The sequence below is a fragment of the Sceloporus occidentalis genome, unplaced genomic scaffold (assembly GCF_023333645.1).
Source record: "Sceloporus occidentalis isolate IW3139 unplaced genomic scaffold, rSceOcc1.0.p SCAF_481, whole genome shotgun sequence".
Lineage (NCBI taxonomy): Eukaryota > Metazoa > Chordata > Lepidosauria > Squamata > Phrynosomatidae > Sceloporus > Sceloporus occidentalis.
The window spans coordinates 124,418-145,626 of record NW_028317461.1 but is presented as its reverse complement, the minus strand read 5'-3'; the positions used below and the strand labels follow the sequence as shown (position 1 = coordinate 145,626).

General features: G+C 42.0%; 1 protein-coding gene across 1 annotated transcript in view; it reads right to left on the bottom strand.

Annotated features, from left to right (window-relative positions):
* LOC149271641 (roundabout homolog 2-like) overlaps window positions 1-20,721 on the bottom strand; it is a gene marked incomplete at its 3' end in the record, with an annotated part of 85,943 nt that extends 65,222 nt beyond the window's left edge. Inside the window, exon 1 of the mRNA XM_089507257.1 lies at window positions 20,559-20,721. Coding sequence (XP_089363383.1) covers window positions 20,559-20,721 — 163 coding nt within the window. The remainder of the gene's footprint in view (window positions 1-20,558) is intronic.
* Window positions 20,722-21,209: the final 488 nt, after the last annotated feature.

Genomic DNA, 21,209 nt, shown 5'->3' with positions numbered 1-21,209 from the left:
TTAGCTATTCCGTATACCCCTCATGCCCCCTCGTCCCAAAGTTCACCCAGCTGGGGGTTTGTGTTTATATCGGGGAATTTCCTGTTTTGCGCTAATCTTTCATGTTTTACAAACTTGTCGTTAAACAGGAAGCTGCTACCGAAGTGGCCAAAACGCTCTCACGGCAAAAACATGTCCTTATGGGGGGTCCGCGCCCCAAGCGCAGGTCAGTTTGCTTAACGAATGTTACACGAATTACATGCAAATGTTAAATAATCATTTAATCCGGCAGACAGCGTATTACCCGCCCTGCGCATGAGTGTACAAGCAATTTATAACCTCAAGTTATTCTGCAATTAAAATGGGTCATTCCTCTGGGATTGTTATTTGAACGAGAGACGGAATAAATCATATTGGCTTTCCAATATTCCTTGCAGAAATATGTGACTTTATTTAACTAACATTCCCCAACCCACAGAATATCAGAGGCACCTGGGACGATGAATTATCTAATGTTTACTTCACAAGCTTTATTGTTGGTGTTTTATTAAAACCCACATATGTCACGAGAAAGGTGGGTCTGAAAAGAAAATGGACATTTAAAACAGACTCAATATTAATCCCGTCCTCAGGGCCGGCCCGACAATGGAGCCGAGTGGGGCAACCGCTCCAGGCGGCACTTTTGAAGGGGCGGCACTTTGCCACCCCAAGCCCTTTTTTTTTTTTTAAAAAGAGAGAAAGGGGCGCCGAGTGGTTTTCGTTTACCAAGCTGTCAGTACCCGCTCGGCGCCCTTCTCTCTCCTCTGCGGCGAGTCTCCCTGTTCGGTCTCGTTGCCGGCTTGTAATGCTGAGTGCCGGAAGATTTCCTCAAACAGGGAGACTCGCCGCAGGACTGCTGAAAGGTAAGTACAAGGGGGGACGGGACGGAGGGAGAGGAAGGGTAGATAATGGGGGGGCGGCAGGGACGGAGGGAGAGGAAGGGTAGATGGGGGGGCGGCATTTTAAAATTCGCCCCAGGCGGCATTTTGCCTTGGGCCGGCCCTGCCCGTCCTGTAACGGAGCTTCACATCAATTATAAGAGGGTTAGAACTGGCTATTTATCAGAACATAATATCCCCCAGCATGCACCTGACCTCCTCTTCCTTATTGGCTGCTCATTTTTTAAAACATTTCAAAATCTTTTAAATGTTTTAGAAAATCAGAAACACAACGAGCCGCATTGTTCATCACAGCAAATGTGCATTTTAAAAATGTCATTTGATTTAATTGTTATAATTCAAAAGCACATATTTGTCATGGTAGCTGCTTGGCTGTTAAGCTTAGATTAAACATGTTACACACAGGACACGCTTTCCACGGTCCGCACACAAGCCCGAACTGCGCTGCATGACTAAATGTTAAGACAGCTGGTGGCTTAATCATTGGGGTTTAATGGCATATAGAGCGTAAATCAATTTGTAAAAACTCAATATTAAGTGGAAATTAGTGCAATGTTAGCATTTTGCTCAGTGGTTGCAAACGATAGAATGTTTTATAAATTGTTATTAAATGTATGTAAAGTTTCTCAATCTACAGCTGGAAATCTGAACATGCAGCTCCCCCTGGTGGCCAATTAAAGAATTGGCTGGTTTTGTCCTCGGAAATCAACATATGTTGCTAACATTGTGGTTTTATTAAAAGGCTGTTTTCTCTGTAATATCTGTACTTGTTTCTTGGCTCAGGGTACAAAATCTGTATTGTTTGCGTTTCATCTAAAAAAACTTAATTGGAACTGGAGAAGAACTCTATATGTTTTGTTAACATATACGTTTTATCACCTGACTTTGGAGTCCCAATTAGCTGCTCATTTTTTGTACCTTGTTTTATTAGTTGCACAGGCTCAGAGGAGTTCATAACTTAAAAAGTATTTAAAATGTTTTTCTAGTAGGTGAGGAAAATTATTTTAATTTAGTTTCATTTAGTTATGCAGACGCTTTATAAGTGTTTACAGGGCCGGCCCAAGGCAAAATGCCGCCTGGGGCGAATTTTAAAATGCCGCCCCCCCCCTTATCTACCCTTCCTCTCCCTCCGTCCCCCCCACCCCCTTGTACTTACCTTTCAGCAGTCCTGCGGCGAGTCTCCCTGTTCGGTCTCGGTGCCGGCTATGAGGAAATCTTCCGGCACTCGGCATTACAAGCCGGCACCGAGACCGAACAGGGAGACTCTCTTTCGCTTTTTTTTTTTTTTAAAAAAGGGCTTCCTGGAGCGGTTGCCCCACTTGGCTCCATTGTCCAGTGCATGTGTTAATACATAGTATTATTGTGTTTGTTAGTATATGGTGTAAGTGTATGATGGTATGTATGTTATTGTATGGTGTTAGGGGGCATGTATGCTAGTGTATGGTGCTATTGTGAGTGACTGGCAGCATATGCTGTTAGAGTGTGTGTATGTGTATGGTGTTAGGATTAGTTGGTAGTATGTGGCGTTAGCATGTGTGTGGTGGGAGAAAGAGCATGTGGGTATGACAGTAGAGTGTAGTTGTCTAAGCGTATGTGAGCATATGGTTAAGACTGTTAGCATGATACTGCATGGTGCAAGAGTATGTGTGACAGTATATTGTGTTAGCGTGAGTGTATGTGTCAATGTATGCAGTTAGAGTGTCAGGGGTGAGCCTAGGATACAAGTGAGATAATGTGAGTACGTATGTGTGTATGGTGTTATTTGAGTAAATTTGCGTGTTAGTATTATTATGTTTTTTAGTTACAGTGTAGGGGGCACTGGAGGATACTCATCCTTTTTTTGTTATAGAGCATCTGGCCCTTCTTGAGGGCACCTACAGTTACTGCCAGCAGCCTGGGACATGGTAGCAAATTCTACTTTTTTTTTTACTGCTCTTACTGTGGCATAATGTAACATAAATGTGAAGCCTTGTGAGATTCTGAAGCGTTATACTCGAAGTTCAGTCAGGAGGCAGAAAGAAGCCAAGTGCTCCAAACGGCCCCTTCATACACTGACCCCCTGGGGGCAAAGTGTTCTGTGATGTTTTACTGCCGCCCAGTGGTGAATTCCAGTGATAACTCATTGTGTAAGAAATTCAAGGTAAACCCAATCTCAGCATCATGGAAATTTCAAGATTTCCTCCTTAAACCTAATCGTCAAGCCCCCCACCTTTGGCCACTGAGTTATCCACATTCCCCTGGCTACAATGAAATCATCAGCCAAGCAGCCCCCTCTGTCTCATCCCCCAAAGCCTAATAGATTGTCAGCTTCCATGAGCAGCGCCTTCTTCTCTTTCTGTACCAGTCTGTCCTATGTGCATTTACATTCAATCTCTATTATTGTAACAACACTATGGCATCTGCTGGCACTATATAAAAAAAATGTAATGTCATAAAGTTATAGATGTATTCAGCCCCAGGTCAGATTCAGGATTCTCTTGTGGCTGTGCGAGAAAACCTCTCTCTCTCAGTCCTAAAAAAGGTGTCTTTAAATAAAATGAGAGAAATTACTAAACTCTGATGAAGAAAAAAAGCCACGAAAATGAAGCTGTGAAGAGACTGCATGATATACACATCAGATTAAAAATATCTGTTAAAAAAACAATAAAACGCTTTGCTTAGATGCACCACATATTTAAATGTGTAAATGCTGCGTTCGTGTAATATTCATATTATTCCCGTGTTATACCTTACATATCACAATGAGTCTGTAAACTTATGTGAGACGTTCTGCTATTCAGTTCAGAAATGACCCAAAGGCCCAGATTAAAAGCTGTCCAGTCTCAACCCTAAAGGAATGAGAGGCATCAGGGAGAAAAGCGGGAACAGGGATTTGAGGACAAATACTACAATCTGTTTCTAGCAAAGTGTCCCAGGAGCTGGCAGCCCTTCAGTCCCTCTCGAGAGAGGAATATGCCACTGCCTGACCCACTAATTCAAACAGCTGGCTGGGGTCCCTGCTACTAAAACAGGCCTTGATTCCAGTAAACTATATAATATGTGATTGGTGCATATGAGGTAACATTCTGGGTGTCATAATCAGAGTGGCCAATAGGTGTCCTCCTAACCCTAGTAATTAACACACTCTGTTCTACGTGTTACTATTACATCTGTCGCTCCACTACACTAATCGCTCCGTTGGTTCCCCCCATACCCTCGAGAATCAAATTTCTGACCTACAGAGCACCTAACAACTCTCTACAATATCTCTACCCTCCTTTCCAAATACACCCCTAACCGTCCTTCCTCGGTCCGACTTTCTACTTAATAAGTGGCTCTCAAAATCCCCCCTTTTCAAGAAGTGTAAACCTTTCTTCCTAATCAAGCCTTCTGAATGACCAACAAGCTCTACAGATCACCTGGACCCTACTCATCCACATCCAAGCCGTCCTCTCCTACTGTTTCACCTCACCAACAGAATTGATTGTAAGCTCAGAGGAGCAGGGCCCTTTTCTACTTTTGTGCGAGTTTGTTATTGTGTGGGATTTTAAATCATTCCACTGATTGTAACAGCGCTACGGAGTCTGCTTGGGGCTCTATAAATAAATGTCATGTAATATATAATGTGAAGGCAATGTATGGAGAACTTTCAGAAAACATATTTCTTCCACAGTCTGGAAGAACTGAGAGATGCTCTGTGCAGGCAGGGACTGAGACTTGTTTATGACATCTGTGGGGATATCTCCATTTGAATACATGTGGATGTGAATATTAAACATGTACGTGCGTCACGTATGTGCTTTGCGCCTTTGTGTGTCCGTGTGTATGAAGATGAATGTAGCTTCCATGACAGATGTAAAAGATTTTAGTTTCTCCTGCCTTCTCTAAGTGCTGCATAACGCACACAGTAGCTTTCATAACTTTCAAGCAGTTTTGTGGCTCCTTCTTGTCATTTAAATATGATTCCTGTGCATGATAGGGTCTAGAAGGGAAATGTATTTGTGTATGTATGGACCTATTTCATTATTTACCATATATAAATATATAGATACATGTGTATAAATATTCTGGAGAGGGATTCTCGTAATAGTGTTGCCCCCGGGCCCCACTTGACCTCGATCTGCCCCACATCCAAAACGTTACATTAAGTTTGCCAAGATATAAATCCCAAGAAATAAAATCCTTTTTAATGTCGCCTGTGTCCGCAGATATCCCACTGAGGCAGTCCGCGTTCTGTAGCAAAGCCACGAGAATACACTGGAGGCAGCAGTAATGGGTGGCGGATTTTTCCAACAAAACTAAAAGTGTAAAGCTAGAGTACTCCAGGGTCTCGCACATTCGGTGGGTAGAATGATATTTACTAGGAAAATAGGAAATACTTATACTTTCCAAATATTTGAATATAATCAACCCATTATACAGCACTATGGAATATGACGGCACTATATAATAAATAATAATAATTTCATGATAAAATGCGTAAAACTGTTTTCTGTTCCTATTAAGGGATTGACAGCAAAACCCACGGGGAGGAAATTATAGAAGAGCAGACATTTGAGCAAATAATTATTTGTCTCAATTTGTTTTGGCATTTTATAGAGAAATACGTCTTAATTTGTTTCAAATGGCAGCGTACAAGTGCTGGACTTTATCACTGGATGTAATATAAAGGGTTCAGCTACAAATGAACAACATGAGGGCATCTCCAGAGCAACTGTTTGCGGCAATGGCGACCCTCTTCATGCACAGTATGGGACCCCTATCAATGACAAGCCATCAACATAACAACATAATTGGACCATGAGAAAGCATTTATCCTGGCATTTAGATATCTACAATAAACAGATGTCCATGAGTATATACAAAAAACACCCAGAGGCCTCTGGGGAATAAAAGTTCATTACAATTGGGTTCTGCCTCCTGGAAAAAGAAACCCTGAACCCGCTGGCAGATCAGACCCATTCAGGACATCTAGTTGCCTGTTTCTCCTACTTTAAAGCCTAAAACATTAATCAGCGCTTTATCATGTCTTAGATTCAGAAGCCATAACCCTAACCCTTGCCTATACCATGCATATTTTAAATTCCCTCGCTGTATTAACCTCTACCTTCTGCTGCAAGGAAATGCTGCGGGTACCATAGATGAACCCGAGCAGTATCTTGTTGGTAAAATGCCGTTTGCGCAGAAATCCTCCCCGGTTTCAGCCACTTCCTGGTTATTCCCAGCCGACTAACTCCCTAAAATGTTACAAATCTTCTCCGTTTAACGTACAGGGAACGCACACACGGCCTTTGCCCCTCACTGTGTCAAATGCCTTTTAAAGCAGTCCCTGTATATACAATGTATGGATTTTTGTTACTGAAACATCCAGCGGGAACATACTAAAGAGTAATTACTTTGTTACTCCTCGTTCCCATGTGTCGGTCATGTCTGGAAACGCTTGACGATTTATTTATCAGAAATGTCCTGACATTACGACATGTGAGCGGTACCAGCAGCTCCAGTATCAAGAATTATGGGATTTCAGAAAAACTATTGCACAAAATGCGTTGATTAAAGGATGCTTCTGTCGCCATCTGAATTTTCTTTTTCCTTGCGAGCAGGGCCCTCTCCACTGAATGTATCGGTTTGTCTTAGTCTGTCAATTCTTGTCTTATCAGATCCCTTGAATTTATGGATTGTATTAAGCGCTGCGTAAACTGTTGGCGCTATATAAATAAAAGATAAAAGTAAAAGGGAATTATGAAATAAAACATTTGATACAGGTATTTAAAACATCACATCTTAGCAGTTGGCGTGCACACGAAGATACACTGAACCTGTAAGTAACGACTCATTGGACAGTTCATTTCATAACAACCAGTAGAGTCTCTCTGCGGTCATCACACCCTCCGTTGTATTGATAGTAACAAAGAAACATTGGATCAAATGATACAAGAATAAAAAACATTTTTGGGAATGTAAGTGGTTAATGCAATAATGTATTAATAACTGTTAGTTACGTGTAGTTGCACAAAATGCAGAATAATGAGAATTAAGCAGGGACAGGGACAGGCTTATCACGCAAACAAGGACCTCAGATGAACCCCTGTTCTGGAGGGTTAAAGCTACCCTGGGTTTTAAAAATAATGGAGGGCAGAGTTATTCAAATCCATAATTTACCTATTGGGGTAGGAATCTGGCATTCTGTTGTAATTCTACACGATACATTTAGAACCTCGGCCAAAGGGACGGGAACGTCTGGGTTTAACAAACATTACCCTATAGATTGTAAGCTCCTGTGCGCAGGGCCCTCCTCACCTGTTATCTCCTAAGTCAATTTGTTATGTTACATACTACTTGTTATGTCCTGTCCACCCATTGTACAGCACTACGGAATTCGATGGCGCTATATAAAACAATAAATAATAATTAAAAATGGAGTAAACAAAAAATGATTGTCTGAGCCTCCCAGATGTGAGTAAAAACATTACAAATGCTGCACTTAACCCTTGACTGCTACACAAATGTCTAATATCAGGCATTTTTCTGGATGTTACCATGTATTTGGATAAAGTATTTTTAGAATCATCCATTCAAAATATTTTCTATATCTTCAAAACTTGCCCTGTTTCCCCCACCGGCCCGCAATACCCTCCTCGTTTGTTTATTGGCCGGTCGGCAGTCTGCCTGAAAATACTGTCGGCAGAAACAGAACAGGAGGAGATTAAAGGTAAATTATTCACATATTGGTCCAATGCGCCTTGTTTCCAAGGAAATGCATTATCGTTACTTCCTTTTTTCCTGCTGTCCTCCCGCATGTGGCCCTACCACCCGCGGCTTTGAGTGGCATCTTCACAATCTTTCTCTGCTGGAGATTAAGCCGCTAATTAATAAGCACTTGGCCCACTCACAGCACGTGTCTCTGCAGTGATAAAGCCAGAGAGACCAGAGAAAAGCAAAGGGTTAATGTCAAATAAACAGAATTTGACAAATTCTTTCTGAAAAGGGCAAATGTTCCCTTTAAAGATGATTCGCCATCATAAAAACATACATGAAATTTTCATAAAAACTAGTTAATGTCTATTTTTCTGGCATTCTTAAAGGTGTGACTCTTATCAATACATGAATATTTTTTGGGATATAAATTAAAAATATAAGCAGCGAGAAGGCGCGACAGACGGGTGCGAGTCACTCACTGGCAATTATTCCTGCGTCATTCGTCTTTTGGCCAAAACACTAAAGTTTCATAAAAAACCTTTTTGTATTTTCTCTTAAAAATTTTGATTGACAGGCACCTGTGACTTCACATGAATCGATAACATAAAGGGTTGCGCGGGTTTCAGTGCATATGGATTTATTTGCCTTCATTCACATTTTTAGGTTACATGTTGCTACGCTTTTTTTCCTGCAAAAGGGTTTTAAAAAACAAACAGCTTACAGCCGACGTGTAGTTGGAATGTTAACATTTGACATAATTTTTAAGCAGGTTCGTGATAAATCCCTTGGTGCTCTTGACTACTGAATGATAATCAGGAACACAGCCTGTGACCCGAGGGGCGACTGCGAAGCCTTAGCGACTGCTTGGAATAAAATTAGATCGGATACTTCGTCGTAATGACATTGAAATAGCGAACGGCACCGCGAGGAAACACACCATAAAAACAATAAATATTTCTGGTAAATTGTGTTGCACTGGTTCCATTTTCATCGCTGATGAATACAGTGTCTTTCTTTAATAACGTCAGCGGCAAACCAATATGGATTTATAGATCATTCATTTGTCAGTGGTGCTGTATTAGCCCAACAGGTAAATCTGTTCTAGGCCCCTTGCCCACTCTGCTTGCCCTCATACCCCTGGCATCTCTCTGAATGAGACAAACTGGCATATTTTCTCCCGATATTTTCAATGATTTGTCACACTTTGTTCTGTACTTTGCTTATTTCATGTCTAATGTTTCTTTAATTGTGTCTCTTGTCTTCTTTTCTTATCAGGCATTATTATATCTAAAAAGGGACCTCTAAGGTCTTGACTCTACATTTTGCAGTATGAATATTCTGGCCGATAAAATGCATCACTAGCTGTTGTTAATTATCCATCCGTAGAAATTACTGCTTTCCGTAGCCATAGCCTTCATATTATAATAGCAGCTCATGAAAGTACAGCACAGGTGAATTATACATGCGCAGGCAATCCTGCCTGCAACAAGCAACAGTGTGATGTCCCAAACAGCCAGAGAAACATGCAAAGTGCATGGGGAAATTCTGAGGAATTATGCAAAAAAAATAAAAAAAGACACTTAAAAGGTTAAAACGAGGGTGTCATGCATTAAAGTGCATATAAACACTGAGGTGTACCTTTAAGGATGCATGTGCTGGGTACCAGTGGTTCTACATTCTAAACCCAGTAACCGGCATGTGCCACATATCCTAAACCCAGACAGAAATATCTGGATTCAGCCTGTGATAAAAATAAAGCCTCAGAATAACATTAACCCTGTGAGCGCTGAGCAGACGTGCGCCTGGGCTTCGGGTTCAGGATTTAGACAGAATCTGTTGTCTCTAGCAGGCTGGGGTATTGGTGCTGATTTGCATTCTACGCCAGACCGGGGGATTGGACTTTGCCGCATGCATGAGAACAGCTTCATTGAGCCCTCTGCTCAATATATTGCGGCTTGTGTCTGGGAATTCATTTCCTATTCATTTCTAAATCCAGGTTTTGCGGGTATACGGCGCTGCTATCCACTACCTGCCACTTCAAGTTTATTCTCAGCCCTTGACACGTGCCGATTCATATGCAATTACAGGTTTTCATTATGAGGCTGAGAAGTGACGGGTTTACTATCCGAGCAGCTGTTTGTGATAAATAAACTGCAGCCGCATTCTGTGGGCGCAACCGACGCGCCTGTTTAACATCTTCCATTTCAATCACTGATGGGATCTGCCAGACAGGCAAGAGGGCGATCATCCGACCACAAAAATAAACCGTCTTGCAGACAATAAACCCAATTTGTCGGGCAACCACCAGGGGGCAGACTTCTCGTTTCACAAATTCAAACAAGGGCCACTAAATGGGGAGGAATTAAAGATTTGATGAGAAACACTGAGATAGCAGGTTTAGGGGGAACAATGCAGTAAAAAGAGGTTTAAAAAAAAATCATTTCTACTACCTTATACAGTATATGCGGTTTTGAAAGCACTGACTTGGAAGTCTTTAGCACAGGAAGGGTTAAATTCTGTATATGTTAATTCACATGCACTATATGGGCAAAAGTACAGTATGTGGATACCCCTTCCAAAAGGTGGATTTGGCTATTTATCCCATGCCCATTGCTGAGTGGTGTATAAAGTTAAGAGCGTGGAAATGCAATCTTCAGACACACAATATCCCATATGGGGAGCTTTCAATGTGTCATTGTCAGAAGATGCCACTTTTCCGATGTCGGTTTGTTTCTGCCCTGTCTGAGCTGCCCTGACCAACTGGAAGGGCAATTATTGAAACTTGACCGGCCAGACTCGATTTCAGTCGCATGCTAGCTAAAATTACCTGCATATATTTACTAATATGGCATACAACTTAAAATTTTGAAGATTGGTACGAGAGTGAGATGATTGAACTCGCATGTCCTTACTCGAAATATGCAACATTTGTTAAAAAGAAAAACACCCCCAGCAATACATATTGTTAAAAAACACAAAAGGGAAAAGGAAGAACTTCAAAAAATTAAACAGGGAAGCTCGGGACTCAAGGGGGGGGGGGTGATGATCATACCTGGGAACTTTCTAAATGAGCTCACCCTGAGAAAACATTAACCCTTTAATAGCCCATTGCAAACATTTTGTGTATGGCCAAATGTGTTACCCAAATAGCTCTAATATCAGTCTTTGTGGAAAACTTGACTTGTCATTATTTAAATATACACTTCATTGAGTCACCTTCATTGAAGCAGGGATATCAACCCATAACATACTGGAAGCAAAATAACCAGTTGGGAGTCTTGCATATGATCCCAGAAGTTAGATCTTGCCCCTTCACCCCAAGACCATAAGATTGGGACAAAAATCCTGAGAGTTCCCTGCTATAGTGATGATCAACCGCTCTTTAGCCACTACATGTGCAGTGGGGTAGAGGTTAGTTAACCAGCCTTGGGGAGTGATATAGGGCTGGGATCCATGCCTTGTCAAATGATTAATGTTATTTCAATTACCCAACTATCTCCTCAACTGGTAGAGAATCAGAGGATAGGAGATGGGGGGGGGGCATGGATGGCACCTTTACCCTGCTGGTCCTGGCCCAAACCATCCACCAAGTAGATCCCGTTAGCATCTGCAGAAGCTGAAAGTCTTAAACCAGCTAAATAAAAGGGGTGACACTGATTATTATTTAACGCAGCGCAGTTCTGCCAGCATTAATAAATCTCTGAAATTATTTCCATCCTGTAAAAAGCGCCTGAGACTAGAACACACTCAGTTACTGGTAAAATATAATTATTTGTTCTCTCTTTATGTAAATTTGCTTTATTCACATTAAACAAGTGACATATCTCATTTTAATCCATATCAGATGGGAAGGGGTTTTTAACCATAAACATATTTATATTTATAGCTGCATATGAGGGGCCACACTTTGCCCCTATATCACTTTTTATACAAAACTGACTATATTTACTGTGTAATTTCTATTAATATTTAAGTATTGCAGCTGATTTGAACGTAAGTGCTCCAGTTAGTAAACACGTCGCTGTCATTAATCACAACATACTAACATATAATATTTTACAAAATCAGACTCGTTTTTTGAAAATATGTTTGCCGCAGAACACTAATGCTATTCAGTTACCTGTGAACGCCAGCCATTTGAGCCCTTAAAGGGTTGATTTGTGAATTATCTATTTGTGGAGTCCATTGAGCAGATGGTCCAGTACTAGTCAATATGTTTAGGGGGAGGCCAAAGGGCTTCATTTAATATGTCTGGCTTAATAAGCCATGACCCTTTAGCAGAAAAAGCCCAGCATGCAGTATCTTAATTTACCAAATGCCAAATTTACAAATTAATTAGCAATGAAAACACAAAGTCACTGTATCCCCCCTTCCATAGACTCCCTCCGGGCTTGCTAATCATTGGTTAGGATAAGACCTGAACCCCAGAATCAGATGGCACAGACCCCATAAAAGACTGCGAGCCCCCCAATGCAATTTCCATGCCTAACCTTAACCATGTCAGTTGTTATCAAATTGCATTTAATTTGTTTGTTTTTTTTATTTCCGCAAAGGATATGGAACGTATGTGTAAATATTTGGGTTAAACATACTAATTACTGATGGGTAGCGTGTTATCCACGTCTCTTCTTCAATAGCAAAAGCGGGGTAATCAGCGCACAGCGCTATGTGCTCCTTACACACCAATTACTATCTATCACACCCAGTGAAAGCCAGCGGCTTGTAAAGGATTCAATTTAAGTTAAATATCCCAATTAGCATAATATGTATTTATTTATAAAGCAGCTCTATATGGAACATGTTAAGAATCTGTACTTATGTGTCTGGGATATAATTTATGGAAACCTACAAGGTACATTATAATTCTTCTTAGGTATAAATTAGAGCGTTTTCTTCTAGAGCTGACTTTCCCCTCCATCTCCTCATCAATGTCACATTTCTTTATCTGTGTCGGCAAATACTGTCAGTGTACAATTATCCCAACAGGGAGCCACGCTGGGGAGGGAAGTTGTGACAGGGCCAGGCTAGCTGGCTCATATGTCATATGAAGTTTAGCCGGGTCACGGAGCACTTTTGTGTCCGGTTCTGTATACTGTGACCCGGTAATATATTATATTGTGTTTATTGTGTAACCGGCCCAGAGACTGATGTGGATTCAGCCCCAGCCTTCAAAGAGACGATCCTATAATCTGGCTGGGGCTCTTAATCAGCCAACACAGCCCTGTCTGCCCAGACGGCACCCGCACTACAGGGGGGATAACACAGGTGGGGGAACCCATTGTATTCTGTAATCCCCTCACCTGATACATCCCCTGTATACTGATGGGATTTGTGATGGGATGTGGCTGATGGGATTGGGGGTTGGGTTCGGTACACATTGCATTGAGATTGTATATAAATTCTGTGTGTTTGTAATAAAGAGAGTTCTTCTTGGTTTACTACGAATGGTGGTCTGGATGATCCGTGGATAGCTGAGTGCGATCCGTATGAGGGACTGACTGGTGATTCCTCAGCCCTCAAACAGGGGTACCCAGCCTTGGGTACGGTGACCCTGTAACAGAAGTCCTCGCAAGAGAAAGTGCAACAGGAAAACGCTTCCCCATCGGCAAATGGAAGTGCCATAGTACCATGAAGAGATTATCCAAATATCTTGAGGTTCCTTTGGACAGATCACAATTTTGTATCTGTTTTATCCATTCCTATCAAGCATACAGATCAAAAATCATTTAAAGCATCTTTTTTATTGGTACCAAGTCAGTTATTCTGATTAAGTGTCCAAATAAAGATTTATACCTTTTATGTTTTTTTAAATTAATACCATAAGATTATCAGACAAGAGAAAGGAGTAATTCATGGCTTCTGGACTGAAATCTGGGATGACCTACACTGAATACGATTGAACTAATCAGCGCATGTTTGGTTTCTGGGTAAAAATCAGCTTGTCTGTAAATTACCCCGCACGTGATGAATCTGATGAGGTGGCAGCCAGTGTTCTCAGTTTATATTTATCTGCCTTTCCTGGATCTACATATTCTGCAGATGACTTCATTCTAATCAGTGTTTCCACTCAAACAAGTCCCTTCTTTGTCCAATATTGTCACTGTCACCTCCCCGGGGGGGGATATCGCCAAGAAGAGAGCTCTTCACCGGCCACTGATTGCAATCGCTCAAAGTCAAAGCCATTTGAATGACAATCGTTTAATCAGACATTGAAAATCAATTATCAGTAAACAAGAGAGAAGCAGCATTTGCCACAAGAAGCAATTTCATCTCAATCAGGACAGGGCTTTGAATGCCACTTCACGGCCATTAAAGTCTGGTACATTACACCGCAAACATTTAACTATCTCTGTGCCAGAACACAGTGCAGGCAGGGGACTGCTAAACATAGCAAGCACTCAGGCACTTACAGGGTTAAATAATTTACCTTTAACACATTTACACACCTTTCCTTATAAAGACTGAAATGTATATATTTTTTCCTATTCTGCAAACTGAGGCTGGTATTTGTATTAAGAGTCAAGTTCACCGGGTATTAATTAATTTGCACATCCTGGGCTGAAATACACAGAGTTATATCCACTGCTAACCAACCCTCACCCAGCATTAACTATTAGGACAGGGATTCAGCAGGGAGAGGACTCGGTAAGAAGGGGGTTCAGCAGTGGATGATTATGTAGGTAGGGAGGGGGTTCAGCAGTGGATGATTATGTAGGTAGGGAGGGTAATGCTACCTTAAATGACCCTGCAGCAATTGCAAAGTCTGCGAGCAGCTGGTGTGAGGTTGAGTATACTTTTGTGCAAGTGTGTGAGGAAATGTCTATATGCGTCTTAATGTAAGTGCATGTGCAAGTGTGTGTGTTAAGAATGAGTGCATGTGTATTCTAGTGTATATGTTACAAGGTAATGGGCCAGGGGGCCACTTGGCTGTACCTGCCCCCTGGACTAGAAGTTGCCAGCCCTTCCCTGCTCTGGGGCTCAAGCTGCAATCACAGCTCCTCTCTCTTAAATATACATTATGTTAAAGCAGGCTTGTAGGCAGATATAGTGAGGAACTGGGAGTTGCATGATCTAAGGTCAGAGTGACCGGGCTATCATCATGACCTGCTCTTGTGGTACCCTGTAAGCCCCTAAAAGCTGGGTCACTGCTTAGCTGGTAAAATACAAAAATCTGGCCCTAAAACTTCAAAGCCATTTTTTATATGACTGCCATTAGACCTAAAAACAGTCACCATCTCACCAAGTGGGCGCTGGTTGACCCAGTGTCGTGTAAATACTAATGGGGCACTTTAGTGGGAGATTCCCACTGCAGAACTTAGTATAAAGAGAAAGCTATTTCTACGAGAATATCCCAGTGATCTCACTGATCAGAAGGAATGTACTAAAGTGTGATAGGGCCGATACGAGACAGTCTTACCTTCTCAGGTGGTTCCTTTCACGTTTGGTTCTGCATTGAATGTCTGCAGCTTCTTATAGCTGCAACCTTCCAGTTTAACAGCTGCCTCCTGCTTCTTATCACTGCTTGTAAAGTGCAAATCTGCAACTACAGGAATCTGCAGACAGCAATGTCAGCATCGAGGACGGCACACACCAGGTAGCATCCCAGAGGAGAACTTGCTTACTCACTAATAAATATATTTAACACATGAAATTTCCTGACTGCCAACAGGTGGAATTGCCGTTACAGTAACGGTGTAACCATCTGTTACGGTGCTCAGTTCTACTCCCTGCAGTGTCTTATTTCCATGATTAAAACATAACATTTAAACAGATTTGGGATATTGTAACTTTTTTATTACCTTTAATTTCAACAGAATTTCTGAGCAATGTATTAGAAATTTGAAATGTATGGATTTTCATGACAGCTCCCTGGAGCGTTATTATTATCTTTTATTTATATAGCTCCAATAATGTATGCAGCGCTTAATACAATAGATATATTCAGGGGGTCTGACAAGACAATAATTGACAGACTAAGACCAACCGATACATTAGGTGGAAAGGCTCGTCTCGCAAGCTTACAATCTTGAAGGAATAGGGTGACAAACATAAGGCAAAGAGACGGGTGAGAAGTAGGGGGTATAAGGCACAGAGAAAGGGTGAAAGGGAGTGCAGGAGGTATCAGTGACAGGGACATTATGGGGGGCTTCTATGAAGAAGTGGGTTTTGAGATGTTTCTTGAATGTTGGGAGGGTGGGTGAAAAATGAAGGTTTGGTGGAAGTCGATGCCAGAGGTAATGGGCAACACAAGTGAAATCTTGTAGATGGGAAAAGAACAGGTGATAAGTGAGGAGGAGAGCCTCAGCCCATAGGAAGAACGTAAGGATCGAGTAGGGGAGTCTTTTTTATGAAGGCAGAAATATATCGAGGAGCAGTGTTATGGGGGGTTATGGGGAGCAGTGTTATGGGGGGGTGTTATGTGGGGCCTTATATGTTAGTACAAGGATTTTAAATTTGCATCCTACAATGTCCTTAACTCTAGACATTGCTGTAGATAAAAAATTCTGAATCAAAGCTCTTTCTGCAGCATGCGTTAAGACTGTCTGCTCAAGGGTTAATGATTGGTATTGTAAAAATAATCAATAAATCTCGGCAGGAGCCTGAAAAGAAATATTTTGTGAAAGGTCAGGCAGTGAGCTCTCTCCGTGGCTGTAATCAGCCCCTTCTTCTTGTAGTTCACAAAGGACCCAAATAAACCTTTTGTTCCACGTTTTAATGACATGCCGAAAGGACATCTAATCCATGGTCCTGTCCTCCGAAGAGCTGTCAATATTTTGTCAAAAGACAGATATTAAACCTCATAACTTCATTCCTGTTTTTTAAGCCAATTACACTTTATTTTTTTACCCTATTTGTATTTATCCATGTGACACATTAAGGTCACATTATTAGGACATAAATTAGATTTACTCCAGAAAACGTGTAACTCATTCGCCATACAAACACGTTGTTCAAGGAATGTATAATTCTAAATATTTGCAGAGCCCACAGGGCAGATTTAACTTTAATAAGTAGGAGGAGGCATTTTTGTTATTTTTGAAATTTTGCAATTGGGGAACATTTTCTTGTGTTCTGTGCCTGATATTTGTTTGGTGACGTAGGCTGTGACATCATTACACAGCTGCTTCAAACTGTGACGCCGGTCCCAACCTTCCTGCTTTGCTGGGTGTTCGCTTGGTGTGGGAGATTTTCTTACATTCACTGCTGCTTGCCTGGAAATTGCTGTAATTTTGTCATTGGGCTTTTAATTTCATATCACTATTTTCATGGCATATGCGTGGAACACTTGACACCATCACCCTGTGTTTTTTCTGCCTTTAATCATGTGGAGGGGTGGGTAGAGAATACATTAAAGGGGCACTTACCTGCAGGAGCCCAGCACCCGCTCCTCTTTGCTGGTCACACTGGGTTTTATAACTGCGCACATTGAGATGGTTTTGTGTTCTTTGTAAATATATGACCCCCAACTCAGAGCATCTCTCTGTTTCAATGTATTTTTTGCATCACGGTGGAGGAGTGCCAGGGGTCAGTGTCCTACAGTAATAAGAGGTTTAACTCCCCATGGCTGAGGGTAAAACTGGTTGAAAAATAAGTGAGATTAACATTTGGCTCCAGATGTGTAAAAATAATAAATAAGCTCTAACCGTCTGTCCCACGCAGGCTCAGCTGCAGGAGGAGATTATAGAGCTTATGCTGGTGACTACACTTCACAAATAATATATTAGACATCATTTTATTTATACAGCGCCTCCTCCATGCTGGGCTCGCTGCGGCTTTCGAGACTCCATAAAAAGTTCACTAATCACTCATCGCAACATACAACTAAATCGCATACTGGGACTATACCTTTCCCTTTTTTGGTAAAAGATACATGAATTAGTCAAAAGTCATGTAGAAGAATGTTCAATAAGTGGAAATTATTATTATTACCGTATTTGCTCGATTATAAGACGACCCTGATTATAAGACGACCCCCCAAAATCTGAATATTAATTTAGGAAAAAAAGAAAAAGCCTGAATATAAGACGACCCTAAAGGAAAAACGTTTTACCAGTAAATGTTAATTCATGTAAACTATTTTTTTTTAATAAAAGCTATGATTGAGAAAAATATTTTTTTGTTTTTATTTCCTTGTATTTTCCAACCTGCCCCCCAGTTACGCACATCTGCCCCCAAGCTTGCCACTCCAATATGGCACTGTGGCCCATGATATGCCTTTTAACCCTCTATATGCCACTGTGCCCCATGATATGCCTTTTAACCCCCTATGTGCCACTCTGCCTCCAGAAATGCCTTATACCCCTATATGCCACTCTGGCATTTAGGGGGTTAAAAGGCATATTATGGGGCAGAGTGGAATATAGGGAGGTATAAGGCATTTCAGGAGGCAGAGTGGCGTTCAGGGGGTTAAAAGGCATTTCATTGAGCACTCTGCCTCCAGAAATGCCCTATGCCCCCATTTCACACTCCCCCCCCCCACACACACACTTACCGGGGCTTCCAATTTTCTTGCTGTATACCGGGGCAGCAGTCTTCCTTCTGTCTCCCCCCCATTTAACACTCCCCCCCCACCCCACACACACTTACCGGTGCTTCCAATTTCCTGCTGTATACCGGGGCAGCAGTCTTCCTTCTGTCTCGCACCGGGAACTCTGATCTCTGACAGTCGGGGAAGGTCTGCGCGATGGACGCAGACAACCCCCGCTGCTAGCAACACCTCCTTCCGGCTGCAGCGTAAGTTGTCTACGCGGATCGCGTGGACGTCAACCCGCTGCCCCGGTATACAGCAGGAAATCGGAAGCACCGGTAAGTGTGTGTGGGGTGGGGGGGGGAGACAGAAGGATCCAGGTCCCCTCTTATAATCGAGCAAATACGGTAATAAAGAATTTCTGAGAGTTTCTGCAGTACCTACACCAGCCTTGTCATGTCAGGGTGGCGCTGTTTGCTATGCCTGTCGATTTGTCTAAATGATGCCCCTTTGGCAGGGCAATAGAAGAAAAAGGTCTGCAAAAATCTAACATCTTACTTATTTATAATACTTAACTTTTTTGATATTCTGCACCTATTGTGTCTGTGATTAAAAATCACACATAATAAGATTATTATCAAAGGTCTATGTGACTGTATGACACACAACATGCCTCCAAAGGAAGCCTGTTTATGGATTATCTTTGTATTTAGCTGATTTGGAAACATTTATTGTTTTAGTAAATTGCCCCAGCATGCAGCATCAGAACCTGACCATATGATAAAAGTGATATGTTTAATACTGGGCTTTACAGAGAGGGGGCACAAGTTAGCCACTAATTAACCCATACACATTGCAGTCCACTCACAGCGCAGTTTCCGGAGCAGCTTTTCTACAGCACTTTGCATCTGGACCTTGTTATGGAGACATTGAATCCTATAGACCAACTTTCTACCCCGAGCAGTCATAAAAAATAATCACTTAAACATGGTGAATTAAATCTTAGGGTTCTGGATCACCCCTCTGTGAAACTCCCGGACGGCCTGTGAGGTTTATCGGTAAGGCAAGTTCTGGCTTGTGTGATTGTGCCATCATACGATAACTGCGACGCACTGATTGAATAGTAAGAAAGGTCCAGCCAGTCACAGGAGGAGATTCTGCTTATAAACCGGCCTTATCATGCGCTGCCCATATCCGTAATGCCATTTAACAGACTTAGCCTTGCAAAACAACCTCTTCTGTTCTGAAAATCCATAATTCTCGCGATAGGATGGGTGGGAGACCTCACTCCAATAACTTGATTAATTTTTTTAACATACAAGCTTCTTTAGACTCTAAAAGACATGAGGCAGCTGCACGGACACGTGTGAAGTCCCCAAAAAAAGACCAATGTGCAGGTACTTTAAGATAAACGATTGTCTTTGCATCCGTGCACATCTGTAGGAGGGACCTCTGAGGTCCCAAAAGCTCAGGTCTATTTACATCTTGCGCTATGCTGGCCAATATAGGGTACCAACTTCGGCTAAAGACTATACCTACGTCATCAGAAACTCCCCGGACACTAGAGGGAGCCCCAGGCAGCTGGGAACAAAGTGACAATTCACATCCACTAATGTTATAGGCAAAGAAAGAAACACCGTGTCAGCTCTGCCAAACACGCCGATACCTAATGCACCTGCGTCACAAAACCCGACCCCTGACACTCCCCCAAACACGCTGTGCCACGTGGACTTTCGGGGATACTAATATATCGTGAGATATCTGGCACATACAAAAAGTGGCTTTACACGCAAACAAAACAGACAGAGTGCTCGGTGCCGGTTACCGGATTTGTTACTACTGAGTTTTATTATGTAAAAAAAAAAAAGATAATAAACAATAATAATTAGACAGAGAACGATTTCACATTGGAAGGCACTGAATATGTTAAAGGTAAAAAAATATAATATAATAATGCAATTTTGCGATGAGATATTTGCAGCAGGTACACGCTGAACTCACAGTAATGGGGGCTGCATTGCGCATGCATGTGGCACTTATCTGACCCCTGTGGTTAGCCCTGCGGTGGCATTAGCAGCTCCGTCTGGATGAGATCTGCCATATTATACAACATCCTGAGCCAGAACATACATGATGGGGCACAACCTCTATACAGCAATGCTTCAGAGTGATGGCAATTCAGCAAATAACACATTATGGCTCTGGCCATGGGTGGCACATTAATATCCAAACCCTAAATAATAAAGCAATGCAGGATTTGGGGCAAAATCCAAAGATTTATCACCATGTAAATTTACGCAAAATATTACCAAATACAAAAGGTAACAATGTATGTTTTGTTTTTTTAATAATATACTATAATACTGCACATTTACAAATATTAGCTTTGATTTAATGAAAACTGGTAAATTCAGAGTAGTTACTGCATGTAAGGTGAGTGAATGCTCACTAAATGAATGTGAATGCAATAATGGGATTGTAAATGGGTTTCTTACCATTGAAGGAACTCAGGCTGGTGAAATCTATCAAACTCTCATTGAAGCCAGGGAAGGACGAGTTAAACCCCAAGAAGAGGTCTGTTGAATTAGCATTTTCCCCAGGAATAGACTCTGCAAAAAGGTTCATCTGCAGCAGCGTCTTCAGCAGGTACCGCAGCATGATGAGGTCTGGGGCAGGACGACTCAAGAGTCAACCCTTTATCTGAATGTCTGGGGGTAAGAATCAGTCGGGGGCTGTAGTCAGGACGATCAGTCCTTTTTTCTGGAGGTTGTAACCAGGCTGATCACCCCTTCTTCTCGGAGCTGTAGCCAGGCTGATCACCTCTTCTTCTGGAGGCTGTAGTCAGGCTGATCACCTCTTCTTCTGGAGGGTGTAGTCAGGCTGATCACCTCTTCTTCTGGAGGGTGTAGTCAGGCTGATCACCTCTTCTTCTGGAGGGTGTAGTCAGGCTGATCACCTCTTCTTCTGGAGGGTGTAGTCAGGCTGATCACCTCTTCTTCTGGAGGGTGTAGTCAGGCTGATCACCTCTTCTTCTGGAGGGTGTAGTCAGGCTGATCACCTCTTCTTCTGGAGGCTGAGAGAGCCTAGCAGAGATCATCCCCTTTTTTAGAAGCAGCTGGCCGATCAGAGACCTCTGTATAAGGAGT